At 36.2% G+C, this 18665-nt stretch overlaps 1 protein-coding gene across 1 annotated transcript in view; it reads right to left on the bottom strand.

Moving 5' to 3' along the window:
• Positions 1–17028: 17028 nt before the first annotated feature.
• Positions 17029–18665, bottom strand: part of ST8SIA1 (ST8 alpha-N-acetyl-neuraminide alpha-2,8-sialyltransferase 1) — a 147947-nt gene continuing 146310 nt past the window's right edge. Inside the window, exon 5 of the mRNA XM_077774564.1 lies at positions 17029–18058. Within this exon, the coding sequence (XP_077630690.1) occupies positions 17572–18058 (487 nt within the window). The 3' untranslated portion in view covers positions 17029–17571. The remainder of the gene's footprint in view (positions 18059–18665) is intronic.

Below are 18665 nucleotides of genomic sequence, written 5' to 3'. Positions count from 1 at the left end.
GTGATGATAGAGGTTGGAGGCCAGTATTTCTACAGCCTTGTTTCTGCTTCTGCTCTACTAATTTGTCTCAATAATTCAGAGAGCTATGAACATCCTATTGCAATTTGGGCAACATTAGGAAATGCAGCAATATTGGTAAGCGATATTGATGGCCACAAAATTTTCTGGGGGAAAAAAGATGTCCCAGAATTTACCTTGTCTTCAAGGTTAAGGCTATATATTAGAGTTGCTGCCAGGTCATTATAGTCTGGAAAATTCCAAGAAAGAAGACAAAGAAAGAAGGGAATTCTAATGAAGAAAAGGGAAGGTTGGGGAGGAAGAGAAAAGCCAGTGCCCATGGTGTCAACAAGCATGCGCCCCCTAGAGGGCACTTGCAACGTGTGGCTCCCTGTGTTATTCTTTCCACAAACCCCCATCATGAGGATCCCTTGAAATACAGAGTATGACCACTTCATTAGGGAGATGCTTAAATTTTTTACCAAGTGAAAGAAATTTAAACTGATATAAGAAAGGAGTCACTACTCTTGTGACTTTTTATAATTCTTTGTTTTTGTTTTCCAACACTCTCATGCCTCCCTTTATTTTAACTTTTATGCATGCTTTATTTCCTTTACCAAATTGTAAATCTCCTGTAAGATGAGTAGAGAACATGCTCATTTTTACATTCCTCACTCTTAGCCTAACAATTCACGCTCAGTAAATATTTGTTGAGAAAGCTTTTTTTTTTATAAAACAGGCTGTCAATATTTTCATTTGACATGTTGTGCATTAGAGCCCCCTAGTGTGCAAAAACAACTGTTGGAAGGAGCCCAGATGAACGGGAATGTGAACAAGTTTTCAAGGGAATTATCACTGACTCACTCCTTTAATTCGTGGTCGTTTTCTTATAACTCTGATTTATTTTTCTGAGGGAAAAGACCAGTTGTGGAGTATTAATACTCATTAATTCTCCATGGCTACAGCACTGCCTTGTGCAGCCTCCTTCCAAATTGCCTTTTCTTTCATCCTAGCAACAGAAGACAACGTGTCTTATTGTAAAGATACACCTTTTCACATTTTAACATTTCTGAAATCAAACCACATCTTACACTTGATGCCTCTCCCTATCACTCTTAGTTATGTGGTACTCATGACATCATTGTCATTGCTCACACATGTGCAAACTCAGTTATAGCAGTTCTCAGTTCCACATCAGCTGAATTATGGGCTTTGCTTATACCATTTTTGTCCAATTTAACGGCCATTTCGACACTTTAAAAATTTCTATATTAAGATACACCAACAATTACATATCTATACATGTAAATATATATGGGTAAAGCCATAATTTGGCATAAAAACATAAAGCTATTATGTATGCAAAATGGCAGGAAAATTATGCAGTGGATCGTAAATTGATTAGTGTGAATTGACTATTTTTGGGAAGAATGATCATATTCTTAGATTGTGCTACAAAACAACAACTAAATTTTTCTGCAAAACCAGAGGAGGTCGATAGAGCTGTATTATATTCTATTATTGAGATTCATGCAAAATGATTGCTTATCAGGTACCAAGAAATTAAACCAGAGATGTGAAAATTTGCAGGTGCCCCTCTGATATATAATGACTGATGACTGAAATTTACCTCTATATATTTAATTTTAAGCTACAATATGAAACCTAAGAATGAGATCTTTTCTAAAAATGTTATTGTTTACAAATGGCAAAATAACTGGATGATCAAGGTTGAATCATGGTGGACTGGATAAAGGTCACTTGGAATTGGTATCCAACAACTTCATGTAACCTAAATTATAATTTAATTTTCAATGCATTTCATGCCCGTGTACCTTAACAATTAAAGGAGAAGTTCATTGATACTATAGCAACCGGGGGTGTCTTGGGTATTCTTGACTCCTTTTCCATATAAATTACAAGTTATTCAACAAACTCTATAGATCTAGATCAATGTTAGAAGTAATGACATCTTTGGGTGCCTGGGTGGCTCAGTTGGTTAGGCGTCTGACTTTGGCTCAGGTCATGATCTTACGGTTCATGGGTTCCAGCCCCGCATCGGGCTCTGTGCTGACAGCTAGAGCCTGTCTTCGGATTCTGTATTTCCCTCTCTCTCTGACCCTCCCCTGCTCATTCTGTCTCTCTCTCTCTCTCAAAAATAAATAAAACAACATTTAAAAAATTTTAAAAGAGAAGTAATGTCATCTTTAAGATATTGAATCTTTCTGTTCATAAATATAGTGCATCTCAGCATTCAAGAGTCTCTCATGGTTTGCCTCTCTCTCTTTCCCCCACCANTAAAAAAATAAATATAGTGCATCTCTCCACTAGTGTACATGTTTTTTACTCTTTCAATAAATTTTATAATTATTCCATAAAAGATCTGTGCATCTTTTATCATGTTTATTACTCATTGACATTCTATTATTTTTGTTGGTATCATAAATAGTTTTGTTTTTCAAATTGTATTTCCTCTTATTATTAGTGATATAAAATGAACTTGACTTTCAGATGTTGATTTTATGTCTGGTAGCCTTGATAATTTGTGCATTAATTTTACAAATTTGTCAAATTTTGGCAGATAAATTAGAAGAAATTTTTCAATTTTCAAGAAGAGTTTTGCATTTCCCTTTCAAATTCTTTTATGTTTATTTCCTTTTAGTTTCTTATTGTGCCACCTAGATCCCTAAGGACAATTGTTGAATACTATGACATCCTACTCTTGCTTTTCATTCTTATGTTTTACCTCTAAGAATGGCTTTTGCTATGCTTTTTTTTTTTAAGGTAGATACCATTAAAAAGTTATCCCTCATGAGCACTGACACAAAATCCTTACTGAAATATCTGCAAACCAAATCTTGAAGCACATAAAAACTTTAAACAACATGAGAAACTGGAGCATATTATAATAATGCAAGGTTGGTTTAATATCTTAAAATTGATTATTATTTTTTAATGTTTATTTATTTTTGAGAGAGAGAGACAAAGCATGACTAAGTGAGGGACACAGAGAGAGACACACACACACACACAGAATCTGAAACAGGCTCCAGGCTCTGAGTTGTCAGCACAGAGCCCAACTTGGGGTTCCAATTAGGGAAGAGTGAGATGATGACCTACGTCAAAGTCAGATGCTTACCCAACTGAGATATCCAGGCACCCCAAAATTGATTATTTTAATACAGATTAACAGAATAAAGGAAATAAAGATGATCATTTCAATAAGTTCACAGAAATGCATTAGTAAATAACAAATATTCATAATAACAACTCTCAATAAACTAGGAATAGATGTCAAGTTTCTCATAAGGATAAAGGGCATATACAAAAAAACTACAGCTAGCATTCTACTAATCCAGAAAGATTTAACATTTTTACTTAAAATCAGGACATGGACAAAGGACAAAGGATGGGACAAAAATGTCCATTCTCAGCATTTCTATTTAACATTATGTTTGCGGTTTTAGCCAGTTTAGTAGGGTAAGAATAAGAAGTGAAAGGCATACTTATTTAAAAGAAAGAAATACATGAGTCTTTATTTTTAGATGACATCAGAAGCACTATATTCATGGAAAAACATAAAATGAAGTTCATTAAAATAAAAAACTTGATTTTCAAGAGACGCCATTAAGAAAATTTAGAAATAATTCATAGACAAGCAAAAAATATTTGCAAATATTATACCTGGGAAAAGGCATGCATACAAAATGTATTTTTTAAAATTTAAGAACGCAGTGAAAAGACGAACTCTCCCAAATGTGTAATGCAAAAGATTTTAATAGTTATTTTACCAAAGGAGACATATAAAGGGCACCAAAAACATACTCAACATCATTAGTCACTAAGGAAATGAATATTAATTCATCACTACATACTATCCCAGATGGATATTTTTTAAAAGATCATCAATAGTAAGTGTTGTTGAGAATGTGAAGAAACAATCATACATTCAAGGAGGGTGGTATAAAATGGTAAATTGCAAAACAATTTACTAGTTTCTTAAAAGGAAAATCTTGCCATGTGAATCAGCAATCTGCACACAAATTTTTAAAGCAGCATTACTCAAAATAGTGTTTATATAAACCTAAATGCACATTAACAGTTGAATTAATAAGCTAAATGTGTTAATTGTATACAATGGAATACCAGTCACCAATAAAAAGGAACAAACTACTGATACATGCAATGACATAAATCAACTTCAAAAACATTTGCTAAATGAAAGAAGCCAGAGACAAATGATTATATATTATATTATTCCATTTACATAAAGTTTGCAGAAAAGACAAAACTATAGAGACTGAAAACAGATCCAGAATTTTGGGCTGAGAGCAGGGATTGACTATAAAACGGAACTAGAGAATTCTGGGAGGGGGGGGCGGGCGGAATTATAGAACTGTTATAAAACTTGACTCCACTAATGGATTCACAACCATAAATTTTACTAAAAATAAGCAAACTGTACATTTACAATAGGTGATAGGTGAATTGTGTGGAACATAAACTATCCCTAAATAAAGTTGTTAAAATTTTATTAATACCCCAATTCCATTTTAATTAAAGTATAATGTTCATCTCCCACACAGATATTGGGTAGCTTTTTTATTGAAGGAGAAAGAGGAGGAGGAGAAGGAGAGGAAGAAGGAGGAGGAGGAGGAGAAAACAGTCAAGCTATTGGCAACAGGAACAGAAGTGACTGGAAAAATCCTCAGGTGCAACAATAATTTACTTGACCTGAAATCCCCCTCTCTACTAAACCACCACCAGTAATGATTTTGATGTGAGAAAGTTAGTTAAGTTGGTCTTAAAACACAAAACTCACATAGTTTTACACATTCTGGTGATAGCTAGAACTGGGTACTCTCCTACTGCTAATTCCAAAGCTTAAACCTCAAAGAAGAACAAAAAGGGGGAAAAAAAGTCCTAAAAGATGTTAGAGGGTGAAAAAAACCCAAACATAACATATAATACAATAACTTTAGCAAAATTCTCATCAAACACAAGGCAAACTAGGAGAGGATGAAACGACATATTTAAAATGCTAAGTGTAAAGACTGTCAAGCTAAGAGTCTACCTGGTAAAATATACTTCAAAACTAAAGATGAATTATAGAAACTTTCAGGTAAACAACACGTGAGAGAATTTACTCTAACTGCTACAAGGAAAGCTAAAGGAATTTTATCAGGCTGTCAAGAGATGATACCGGTTCCACAGGAAGCATGAAATTAGTACCTGCGGTAAATATGAAAAAGTACATTTTTAATATCTAGTTTTTGTAAGATACCTGCCTACTTAAAGCAAAAACAACAATAGTGTATTTTGGGGTTTTTAAAAATACATGGTAGTAATATACATGATGTCTTCATGTCAGTTTGGGCAGCTATAGCAAAGTTTCATAGATTGGGTGGCTTATAAACAACAGAAATTTATATCCCATCTTTCTGTAGGTCTGAAGTTCGAGATCAGGATACCAGCATGGTCAAGTCTGGTGAAGACTCTCCTCCAGGTTTCAAACTTCCGACTTCTTGTTGTATACTCACATGGTAGGGAGCGGAGAGAGGAAGCAAGCTCTCTGGTCACTCAGAAGGGCATTTATCCCATTCATGAGGGCACTACCTTCATGACCCTCATCTAATCCTGATTATCTCTCAAAAGCCTTACCTTTCAGTGCCATCACACTGGGGGTTAGGGTCTCAACATATGAACATAGGGGCAGGGGACACAAACATTCAGTTCATAACATTTGATAATAGGATAAAAGGACAGGAAGGGTAGAGTAAAGTGGCTTATCCTATTGTAAACTTCTTTTATTTTATGGGAGGTGGTATAATATTAATTTACGTTATACTGTGATTGAAAATGCATATTATAATCCCTAGAGCAAGAACTGTGATAAAAGCATAGATTAAACACTAACAGAGATGAAACACTAATAAAATAAATGGTTAATCTAAAAAAAAAAAGAAAGAAAGACAGTGGCATGAAAGTAAAAAGGAATACAGTGAGTAAAGAGAAAACAACATGATGATAGACTCAAACCCAACCATATCAGCAACAGTGTTAAATATAAAGGGATTAGACATTCCAATTACAGGCTAGAGATGGTCAAAATAGACACAAAGCCAACCAAGACCCAGTATATGTTGTTTACAAGATATGCACTTTAAAAATAAGTACAGCAGGATGAAGGTAAAAGGATAGAAAAATATATACTATAAAAATATTAAGCATAAGAAATCTTGTAAGGCTTTGTTAATGTCAGACAAAGTAGACTTGAAAACAAGGAGTATTTCAGAAATAAAGATATTACTTAAATATTTATCTTGATATTTATTCATATCATAACATATTATTTATGTTGTTATAAATGTAATAATAAAGGGTTAATTCATGATGAAAATATAATGGTCACAAATGCATCTTTCAAGCAATCAGATATCATGGTGGTCAATTAGAACAATGAGGCAAATTCGAAGTAACAATCAAGCCTTTATTCACTTACTATGACATTGCAAACAAGAGGCAAAAACAGGCACTGGTTCCTAAGGATTTCGTTTTTCCTCATGAAATAACACTGGTGGAGAGATAGGGAGATGCAGTGCAAGTGCGGGAATTGTCTCACTGCCGAGGAATCCTGAGGGCCAGGAGGGAGGGAGGGAGGAACTAAGAGTGGAAAAGTATTGAGGCAAAGTGGAGAAACATTCCTTAGTGTAGACCCCAGATGAGGCCTTCAAACTGAGGTGTGAGGCTGGGAATGCAGACATGCATATGAGAATAGATGACCCAGAGGTCCTGAGTCCTTAACTGCAATTCGCTCTAGAAGGACCAATGCATTGGCTGTGCACAAATATGGTGTGGGCAGGATGGCTGCTCCCCAGGAGGCCTGCTGGGCAAAGCCTTGTTGCATATGGTTGGGTATGAAGGATCAGCATAGTGGTTTGGCCTGGAGTCACACTCCTTAGTGTATATTGCAAAGAATTGCAAAGTACATAAAGCTAAAATTTATAGAACTAAAGAAGTGGTCATATCATATATGGAGGCATTAAAGCTTCTTTTTCTGTAAATGATCAAGCAAATAGATAAAATGTCAGTGAGGATATACTTGACCTAATGAACATTTTTAGTACACTCCTGGTAACTGTAGAATTTGCTTCCTTTTAAGGTACCCATGGAAGCTGAGCCATAAAACAAGTCTCAGTACATCTCAAAAAGTTAAAAATCACGCATAGTATATTTTCTGATCATGGCAAAATTAAATGCAAAAAAAGATAAAAAAGATACGATTAGGCCCTGCATATATTTGGAAATTAGAATATATACTTCTAAAAACACATGGGTGAAAGAAGAATCACAAGGTAATTAGAAAGTATTTTTTGCAGTTTGTGAGAGTCACTCCTACTTCCATTTCTTGGTCCCCAGATCCAAATATCCTAAATGTAATTCAAGTATCTAAATATGGAAAAAACTGGTTACTGACCAAAACACACCACATCTTACAAGATGGTACCACAACCCCCTAAGATATTGTCTCTCAGATGATCCTTAAAATAAGTCTGTTAGGCCCTGCCAATGTTGTGTAAGGCAACTGCTCCTAGATCAGCGTTTCTCTAACCTTTCTCATTACCTGCCCCAACCCCTGCCCCCACAGAAACTTTTAAGGTATTTCCCCCCTAATCATTATAATATCTAAGGTATTTTTGGCCCCTTAGAACCAATGTTTGCCTCTTGTGAAGGCAATATTGCTCCCACTGAGAATGAATGTTCTTCATGATATCGTAAAGAGTAATACTCATGAATTCCATATGCATAAGCTCCTTTTTACACTTCTTTTGTTGGAAAACGTATTTCCTGGCCATGTTGTATATAATACCAATAGGATAAGCAATTCATTTGGTAGGTTCATAGATGGTGGTACTGGCAGAAACATTGAGGACAGGAAATGCAAATCCAAAATAAAGATCTATTTCAGTGAGAACAAAACTTGCTGCATGCTCCATGGTGGAAAGCACTGATAATCACTCCTGGCCTCTCAAGGCATTAACTGCCATACCTTTATAAGACATCCAGACAAAACAGTATGCTAAATGGATGCCAGTTCATCTCTCCTTTTAGTTACCCAACTACCTTGTCAATGGGCTCCTAAACAAAGCGGGTTTGGTAGAAGGTACAGAGGTTATGCATGGAATCAATAACCTCGCTTCCACCACTGTTGAGCACCCTGCCAACAATAGCAAAAGCTGACATTAAGAAATCAGTAGAAAATTATTTCCCAGGAGATCAGGAATCCACCTGGTGGGAAGCTGATGAAAGTGATTCACCAAATGAACACTCATATTCTATTCTTACTGTCTACTCTTTCTCCACACTCAAAGGTTGGAATCTTCCTGATTAATGTTTGTCTTGAGATCAATAAACTCTTGAATGCCTTATAATCTCTTGATTGCATTATTTACCCAAAAAAAGGTCCCAAACACTGATTTTTTAATTCATGCCTAGAGACCATGACATTGGGGGGGGGAGGGGGAAGAAACAACTTTAATTCTATCTATATAAAAGAAATAACAAAAGGCTTGTTTTCCCATATTCTCAAAATCTTAGAAACTAGATAATAAACCTAGAATTATACATGTTAAGTATAATTAGATATGGTCTTGACTTCATCCCATGTTTTCCAGATCATTCACAATGAACTTCACAAGACTCAATTCAATAATCCTACATCTTCATCTCATCAAGAATCTGTATGTCCAAAATAATAAGTTTTCAAGCAAAAATCTAGTCTGTGGCTTGTAATTACCTTCTCTTTAGGTTTAGAGATTCTTGAGTAATTAATGCTTTTGGATTCTTAATATCTGTTTTTGAATGTTCTTGAACTCAGTAATATTTAGATTTTCCTTTACTTAATGATAGTTGGTAAAAACAGGTTAAATCTGTTTTCCTCATATGGTCTGAGAATAGGTTAGGGTAACCCACATTTATACCAGAGACCTGCCTTTTTTTACCCCTGAATAATTCAGCTAAACACCATGAGGTTTTAACATTAGGTAATAGAAGGGCCTTCTTAAAATAGCCGTAGCCCGAAAGTCTGTTGTGTGATCATGAATTCAGAGAATTAACAAGGGGGTCTGTAGAGAGCACCTTGATCAATTTATGAGGTGAATGTATGATAAAGTATGCACCAAGGTCACTTTCCCTGTTGTCCATACTGTTGAAAGAGTGTCTGGCAGAACTGGGCCACTAGGTCCCAAGGGAAATGGGAGTTTGAAGCAATTATCTAAATAATTCAGACAAGGAGGCACCCCCGGGCCTGTCAAGGTCACCCATATGAGCAGAAGGGGAATCTAAATATTTTGAACCTTGTTAGCAATTTATTAAAGTATCTCTAGGACACACATACTGATATTGACTCATTACATAAAGGAGAAATCTTATCACTGGAAAAAAATAAGCTCATGTACATATATCACATTAAATAAATGATCAATTTTCTTTCTACTGTGCCCAATAGATAATGCCTTTCACCTGCATAAGAGTAACAATAGCATTCTTATATTCTATTCATAGCCTTTATAATTCTGTATTTCTAAAATAATTTTCTCAAGCAGCATGAGTTTTCATCCAGAAGAAAAAGAAATCAGTGTAGCTGATATAGATACACAATAAAAGGAATAGAAAAGGAAATAGAATTACCCATAAGCTTCTGGGAAATAAAAAGACTTCACAAGCTATAAAAAAAATCATTTTATTCACAGGGTACATTTCCAAATTTTCTCCAAGTAAGGGAGGTAGAGAAATTGAAACTTACTGAATCTTCTCACTACCAGCATAATTACAATGAACACACCAAAGAAAAAGACATGTTTTTACAGCAAACCTCCTCCTATGACATTACATTTAGATTCTGTGGAAACCACTCAGTAGAACCAACTGAGATAGATACTGTTTTTTCAAGTCACACTATAAAAAGTACAAGTTAAGGTTTTTTCATACCTGCTACATTTTATATGAAACCTAAAGAAAAATAAGAAATGAAGAGCATTGATTCTCCCCATACCTCCTGCCAATAGAATTCAGCTTCATTAGGAAAAAGTAATTCCATGTATACTTCAAAGATGATTTCAGTTTTATAGTCTAATCTAAAATCTTTTCCAGAATTATTGCCTCCATGAACTGGTCATCAAACTATACTGTACCTCCAATCTGCAAATATGTTCTTTTTTAAAGCTTATTTATTTATTTTGAGGGAGAGAGAGAAAGACAGAGGAGGGAGGGGCAGAGAGAGAGAGAGAATCCCAAGCAGGCTCTGTGCCATCAGTACCAAGCCTGATGCTGGGGCTCGAACTCACGAACTGTGAGATCATGACCTGAGATGAAATCAAGAGTTGGATGCTTAGCCAACTGAACTATCCAGGTGCCCCTGCAAATTTGCTCTTGAAAACCAGTTCCACATATGTGGAATGATATGGTGCAATAATCAAGTTAAAGAGACCAGCGAGAAACTTTTTCAAAACTTTTCAGACCAACTATGCTGTGTGGTAGAGTTCTAATAATGTTCCAGACTTTAAAAAAGTTAAACAAGCTTTTCAATGGAGCTTCTCCTTGCTGTTCTCTCCCCTTCCCTCTAGTGTCTCTGACTCTGACCTAGCCCTGTGACCATCAATCACCACAAATTGTGACTCTGGTATATTATGAGATGGATGACTATAGTAACTTAGGGACACGACAGCCCAAAGAAGTGGTACTTAAGGGTGAATGAGAAACAGAAACAAATTGTTTCCTTGCTTCCAAGAATGCTAGTATTTGCTGGAGAGGCACGCATTTTAATCTAATCATTTTAGTTATCCTGTAGCTATCATCTAAGGAACTCTTTATGAGAAGGTCCTACTACTTCAACAAAGGATATTTACATACAGTTATCAGACGTCTCCAAGGCCTATATACTATTGTGCATTTATATAAAATAGTCACATTCACTACATTTATGAGTTCTTGCTGATGGTAAAGATACAACTTGGAACAGACATGGCTACATCTATAAAGAGACGGGTACATGAAGAAAATACAAAAGGAAGTGGGAGCCAAGCCAGAAAAAGTTAAGGCACCCTCTGTCACCCCCACCTGGCCAGCCATTTTTCTCTTTTCAATGGGCATAAATGATGCAAGGTGTGTGTGTATGTGTGTGTGTGGGGGGGGGGGGATGCGTGCACTCACATGCACACATGTTTACACTAGAACAAAGGGGAGAAAATGCATCTAAAGCTTTCTCTTATCATGCATATTTCAAAGGGTCAAGCTCAAAGTGACACTTCCATTGATGCCTCATCATGACAGGAGACCTAAATAATAATCTTATGTGTCAGAGTGGAGATTAAAAGGGAATATGAAAATGGCAGTGTTTGTGTATCCCAACATAGACACCAAGGAAAGCATAACTCAGAGAGGGACAGGAGGGTCCAAGTAGGTACACAGGTGACACTCTTCCATTTTCTTCCCTACATATCTCATGATCTCGTTCTCACACTGCTTCCTCTAGAGGCTTCTCATCATGAGCCATAATAACTGCATAACAATATATTTCCTTTAAAAGGTTTTAAAAGGTCCTTTTCTTGGGACTGCGCTGAAGGACAGCAGCATCTGTGCTCTGTGCTTAGCTTCAAACTAAGATCCCTCTCAGTGGTCCTTCACAATTAAAATCCTGATTTTCTCTTTCTCTTTTTAATTTTACAATTTTCCATTTCGCTTACTATGCAGAGAAAAACAGACACATCTGACTCCCAATTTCTCTGCCCTGGATAAAAATCACATCTCTTAGATGTTTATTGGTATCATGTGAAACATATGCTTTTAAAATGACAAATAACCAGGGAAAATCTAATTATATAGAAGCAGGAAGAGACATGATCAATATATTTGAATATTATTCTATAAAACTCCCAGACAGCTTTGCATCATTGATTATATCCTACAGCTTTAACAGAAAAGCAAAATTAGAAAGGATTTTAGCACAATGTAGCAATCAATAAGAACACAGAGCGGTAGGCAAATAAATGACCATAAACAAAGTACAATTCCTCTCTTGTGCTTTAAAAAAGTTATAGCCATGGGCTTTGGTTGTCGCACAAATGTTCACAGGTATTATATGTCAATGTATAATAAGTTATTTATGTCTTATTAGTTAGAGACAGGAGAACTCAGAAATGTTGGCACTAGAAAGAAGAAAATCAGAAGAAGCAAACAGAAACATCTACTTTTTCCTTATTGTGATGATGAGCAGAAGTTATGTTATGTTCGAATGAGCTTTCCTTTCACACACTTGTTTTGATCCTTTACCTCTAGGAGGTAAGGTAAATTCAAGGTAAAAAATTCAAGAGACTGAAGGTAAATTCTAGGCTGAGGGTAAAGCCAACAGTATCCATTTTCTTATGATAGGAAGGCTACAGCAATTGTAGCTTCATGTTAAAGGTCCTTCCTCTTACAAAATAGGACTCTTATAGTATTCAACCTAAATATTCTGCCCTCACAGTTAGGAGTCATAAAGAAACATTCTAGGCTTCTGGATTCTTTTGGATCAGTGTCCAGGGCTTTTAAAGAGAGTATACAAGAACTCGTGGTATATAGTTGATGCCTGAACAACGTGGGATTGGGGATCCCAATCCTGCTATGGCAGTCAAAAATCTGCATACAAGTTTTGACTACCCCAAAGCATAACTACTAATAGCCTATTATTGACCACAAGCCTTACCAACAACATAAACAGTCGATGAACACATATTTTATGTTATTTGCATTGTGTACTGTTTTCTTACAATAAGGTAAGCTAGAGAAAAGAAAATATTAAGAAAGTCATAAGGAAAATGCATTTACAGTATTTTACCGTATTAAAAAAAATCCATGTATAAGCAGATCCATGCAGTTCACACCTGGGTCATTCAGAGGTCAGCTATATTTGATATCTCCCTGGCTTCAAGAATGTAGAAAAATCATCTGAGTGGAGGAAAAAGCTCCATTTTTAATAATCACTGACAGGGCCATAATTAGGTCAGGGTGACCAGAATTATGTCACAGGACACCCAAATTTAGAGAGCACAAGTTTAAGGAAAAAAAAAACTGTTTAAGGCAGTGTAAAATTTTAAGCATCTCAGCAAATTTCCACACCAACTCTCCGGTCACAAGACTACTAGCTTGCCTCCAGAGACAGGCCAGCTTCCCTGGTAGTCGACAGAAATAGATAGTGCTGGAAAGCCAAGGTCAAGGGCAGAGACTTCACTGACCCTGATGTACTGAAGGCTTGGGAGTAGGGTTGTCTCCTCCTTTCCACTTGTCTCATCCTCTCCCTGGCACACAGTGGACTAAAGTTGCTAAAACTGATGGTCATATTTAGTTATAGTTACTAAAGACCTTACGAGACGTTTGACCTAGGTCTCACGTGTCTTGTCGTTGTTTACCCACTTCCTGACGTTTGCTCACTAAAAGTCATGGTGTGAGGGTCAGCCTCTACCCTGGGAAGATGAAGAAATAAGCACAGTACTGCTCTCAGTCCTTATTCCTTCCCATATTTGTCCTCAGGTTCTCACAAAAGTCTTTACAGCTCTTGATCTCTGGAACTCTATAAACAGAGCAGATATTATTACCTGGTTCTTGTGGGAAAGTTTTTGTAGGAATAAGAATTCCCTAACGTCTTGGTGGACTGCAACCTTTTTTCTCTTAGGTCCCACCTAACAAGGATTTGTCGGTTAAAAATTTCACAAAGTCAATATTTTTAAATATAAAAATTAAAATTACAGATGGCTGATTTTTGAAACCAAGAACTAGAAAGATGTATGTAATAAAATTACAAAACTCTGATAGTTGCTGACAAGAAGAAATGTCATTGATATTTTTTCCCTATTTGGAATAGTCTATAATGCTTCTGTAGAGCTTTTGACTAGTCTAAGAATATTTTTGTCAAATTCAGAATCTTGGGATTTCTTCCGTTATTTTCCATGTAGATTGTTAAACTATGTTGCCCATTGCTTCTGGTACAAGTTACATATATCCTAAAGAAAGTTTGTAGCCAAGTTTTGATGTCATGAGACATCAAAACCCCAAATAGGTATAGTCTGAACATCTGATATTTGGAGTCATTTGTATCTTTTTGGAATATTTACCTTGTTAAAATGAAAGTGAACTATATAGAAACAAAATCCCAGCGGGGCACTCCTTAACTTCATGTGTTAGTTGCAGTTCAGATGCACAGTGTTATATAAACTGTTGGTAATACTCTATATAAAGCATATGTATCCATTGTCCTCTTCCATATAAAAATATTTCATATAAAATCATTTTTCTATTTTAGAGAATGACTTAATCCTTCACTCATCTTAATTTTGCTAATGTGTGATTAAAATTAAACGGAGGTCACCCTTACTCATGATCTTTAGACTGAATGTAATTCTCAAATTGGAGCTGATCCAGTACCTGTTTTCAGTTTCTTCACCCCCTCTTTTGTCCCCAAGGAGCGACCTAGGATTTGTCAATAGAAAGCAATTTAAAAATTAGAGAGGTTGATTTCATCTCTTGACAGATGCGTTGTAAGTAATGAATTATTTTCTTATTGAGTGTTTCTTCTATAACCCGAATATCTTCTCAGCTAGCCTTAAGAGTCATTAGTATTAAAATATAATTGGCCAAATTTAGCAAAGCATGAGGCCCAATTCTGAAGTTCTCAGTTTCAGATAAACAAAATAATAGGTGTTTAAAATTCAACTTCTTAATAATAATAGAGTATTCCAGACCATTCTCCAAGGTAATTCTGGAGAGATCCTCACTTAGGGACACATGTATTTCAAGAAGGACACATATGCATAGCCTATGCTACAATGCCCCGATGTACACACACACACACACACACACACACACACACACTTCTAGGTTTAGATATGTCAATCTAACCACAAGAAAGGGAATTGCATGGCACACCTATGAGTTGTCAGTATAAAATAATGCCCACTACAATTTAAGAAAACATTCTCATTCAATTGTAGTCATATTTTGAATGATGTGCGCATGTATATGTATCCTTAAGTGAAGACAATTTGGGGCAATCAAAGTATTCTTTTGGTCTAATCTAGCATATTCAACCTTGATGCTAGTAATGTTTTAGACTGGGTATTTCTTTGCTGTGGGGGCTGACTTCTTCACTGTAGAATGTTTAGCAGGATCCCTGGCCTCTGTCTAGGAGATGCCAGTAGCACCCTCCAAATCATGACAATCAAAAATGTTTCTAGACATTGCAAAATATCACCAGATAGGGGAGGGGAATCACCCTAGTTGAGAAGTACTGGTCTAAATAAACATTATTATCTTGGGCCATTTCTGTTTGCCTCTCTGAAGACACAAATGTATAGACTAAAAATCTCACAATTATTATATAAATCTATCCCCAAAATCATAAAAGATGTAAAATTTCCAAATAGTAGTTTCAGTGGAACTGTGATCTATGGGTTTTATGGAGCTCCTTAATGACATTTTAAACAATTTTATCAGTTAAGGTACTAATTTGTGTGACATATATGATTTTCATTAGCCCTTTTATCTTTGATGAAATGTATAGGTACAAATGTATTCCTTTTTAAGGTAATTATTAAATAATAACAATAGCTCTAAAGAGGAAATAGGTTTAGGGTTTCACATATAGTTCATATTTACTATAACTCACTCATAGTACAGTCTCAGTACCTTTTTGCATCAGTATAAGATCAAAATAGCAAATCAGTTCTACGTGAAATCAATATTCTCAAGTTATTAACTTCCCAAGTATCAGTATAATGTTATGTCAACCAGTCATTTTTTAACAACTGATTTCTATAATAACCTCAATATTTAATCTTATTTAGAAATTGCCTATTCCAAGGGCTTCGTTGGCTCAATATCTTTTAAATTAACCCACCAAAAACTAAACCCACGTGCTGTAGTTTATGTTGTATACTAAGACTCTACCATTAAAAAGGAAGCAGAAATTTTTGGCATAGTTTACCTACATTCTGATGACATTTAAAAGAATGAATAGAGTGATTTCTAGTGTCTCCTTTTAGATTAAGTCATTCCAAAGCACAGAGACAATGAGAGGCTTCCTTTACTTTCCTCTTACATGTAAACGCATTTGGCTGCTTGTAACCTATCAACAGAGTTTGTTTGCAGTGTGAAAGCTGATGTAAAAAGCTTTCTAAGTAGCTTTACCTGCTACTACTAAGGGAATCTACTTCTACAAATTCACATCCCTTTACTTGTATGAACCATGCCTTGTGTGACCATGCTCAACACAAGGTCCGTTCATGAGATGTTAGGGAGAGTCAGAATGAGTAAGACAACTCTGCTCATTTGGGGTAAGCATTTGGGGGTGACGCTGGCGTGAGCACTATAAGAAGCAGCAGTAAACTGGCCTTTTATCAAGGTGAGGTGGGTAGTACATAATATACATTTGTAGCTCTTTGACAGTGGTACAGGTTTTTGCCACACTAGGTCATGGGGGTTCAGCTTTCCTAGTTGTAAGGGAATGAGCTTTGTTTAACTGTATGTGTGTACACGAATATATGCATGTTTTGTTTGTTTGCATGTATTTTGGAGTGAATATACCATGGTAGATAGAAAACGGATGTGCCTTCCAGTCTGTTCCCAGACTAAACCTTACATCATTGTGCTTTACTTCATCTCTGAGCATTAAATTATGAAGACAATTATGCCAATTTGCAAATAAATAATACACTCGTATTTGGAGTCATTTTGCACTAAAATAACGTAATAATGCAAATAGGCTTAAATAATACAGGCTTAAAATGGAGTTTATGCCCTCAATTCTGAGAAGACGAGAAAGTGGCTAACGTTATCCAGACTATGAATCAACACAGTCTAAATTCAACAATGCATCACATTGTGTAAGTAGACTTGACAAAAGGGGAGGAAGCAATTCTTATTTAACATTTTTTCAATGGAGGGAGACTATAGTTAACATAGACTTGGTTCAACAAATCACAATAATTAGCTGTAGTGTTTTGTATCTTTATTATTCAGTAAGGGTTGTTGTTTTTTTTTTAAATCTACCTCATCACCCACTCATTGCCCCTAAATAGGGCAAAAATAAATAATAATTTTTAAAAAACCTATGCTCTATGATATACAATAGGTTTTTTTTAAGCCAGGTTGTGTTGATAATCAGTAACACTTTGCCCTGGCATTTCCTTTACTCTACCTTGATTAATTGCTCAGCTTCAATGGCTAGAGCTCTGTCTTGCTTGTAGAGTACACCTTCTAGATTAGAACCATGTAAATCTGCTTTACCAACATTACTCCATCAGCGTGTTACTAGTTGCAAATCCACAATAGGCTACAAAATATTTCATAGGATGTTTCATTTCTGGGTTGTCTTTCAAACCAACATCAAAAGTAGAGTTTCTCTTGGGGTTTTGTGGTTGTTTTGTTCTGTTTTTTCCAAGTGGTGCATGTGAATCCATGAAATGACTTGACCATTTCATTTTGGAGTCATGTAGAAAATCTAACAAAAATACCCTGGCTCAGTTCTTTCTTTTCCCATGTTCCCTAGGAAGTGGGCTGGAGGGGAGTGTCTTCACATGGGTCTAGCTGCATTCTCAGTGCACCGATTTTATGAAGATACCAGAGCTGGAGAAATTCCTCTGGCATGGCATGGAAGCCAGAAAAGGGCAAGACGTTATCATAATAGTGGTGGCTGATGGGCTGCTCATGCATATTCACAGAGAAGGGCCAAAAACCATAGATGGCTACCTCTTCACAGAGTCCCAGAGCCGCACTCACCAAAAAGAGTCCTGTGGACAGGCGCTTGGCATGGATTCCCCTATTTTTCCAGAACTTTCCAATGCTACGCAGAAAGTTGGGGTTGGCAAAGAGCACTGTTTGATTGGCACCAACATCTGACAGTGTATAGTAAACCCGGAGGGATGGCTCTGTTCCTGTCTTCATAGAAAAGGCAGGCATGTAGATGTAACTGTGGTTATAGATTTTCATGTTGTCCACAAATGTCTTCCTGGACCATAGCAGATTCTGAAACCTATTAAATAGAAGAAGAAGTTAATTAAACCTGGAGAAAAAGAACTCGTCAAAACCCACTCTATTCTTCTGATGGCCCTGAAGTTCACATTATTTTGGCAGGGGTGGGAGGGAAGGGAGAGGACATGAAAACTATGAAAAATGCTTCATTTGTTTTTAAAATCTTCCTTGCTTGGGGCGCCTGGGTGGCTCAGTTGGTTAAGCATCTGACTTCAGCTCAGGTCATGATCTCACAGTTTGAGCCCCGCATCAGGCTCTGTGCTGACAGTGTGGATGGATCTTGGAGCATGCTTCAAATTCTGTGTTCTCCCTCCACCCCCGTCCCTCACCCACTCAATTCTCTCTCTCTCTGTCTCCCAAAAATAAATAAAAATTTTAAAAAATTAAAATCTTCCTTTATCTTACCAATTATCTCTCATTAAGTAGCTTGGCTTTTGCCAAACTTCACATCTTAAATTCAGATTAAGATTCCTTAATGAAATTCCCTCTGAAAAAAAATGCACTATACACTTTGTTCTCCCAGAATTTATTTGCCTGGAATGTAAAAGTGGTTTAATGCTCATGAATATACTAAGATTGTGGGTTGTTGGATAGAATTTGGATAAAAA

Source organism: Crocuta crocuta, unplaced genomic scaffold (genome assembly GCF_008692635.1).
Source record: "Crocuta crocuta isolate KB4526 unplaced genomic scaffold, BGI_CrCroc_1.0 scaffold176, whole genome shotgun sequence".
Lineage (NCBI taxonomy): Eukaryota > Metazoa > Chordata > Mammalia > Carnivora > Hyaenidae > Crocuta > Crocuta crocuta.
Note: the sequence above shows the minus strand (reverse complement) of the source record. Positions and strands in the feature narration are given on the sequence as shown.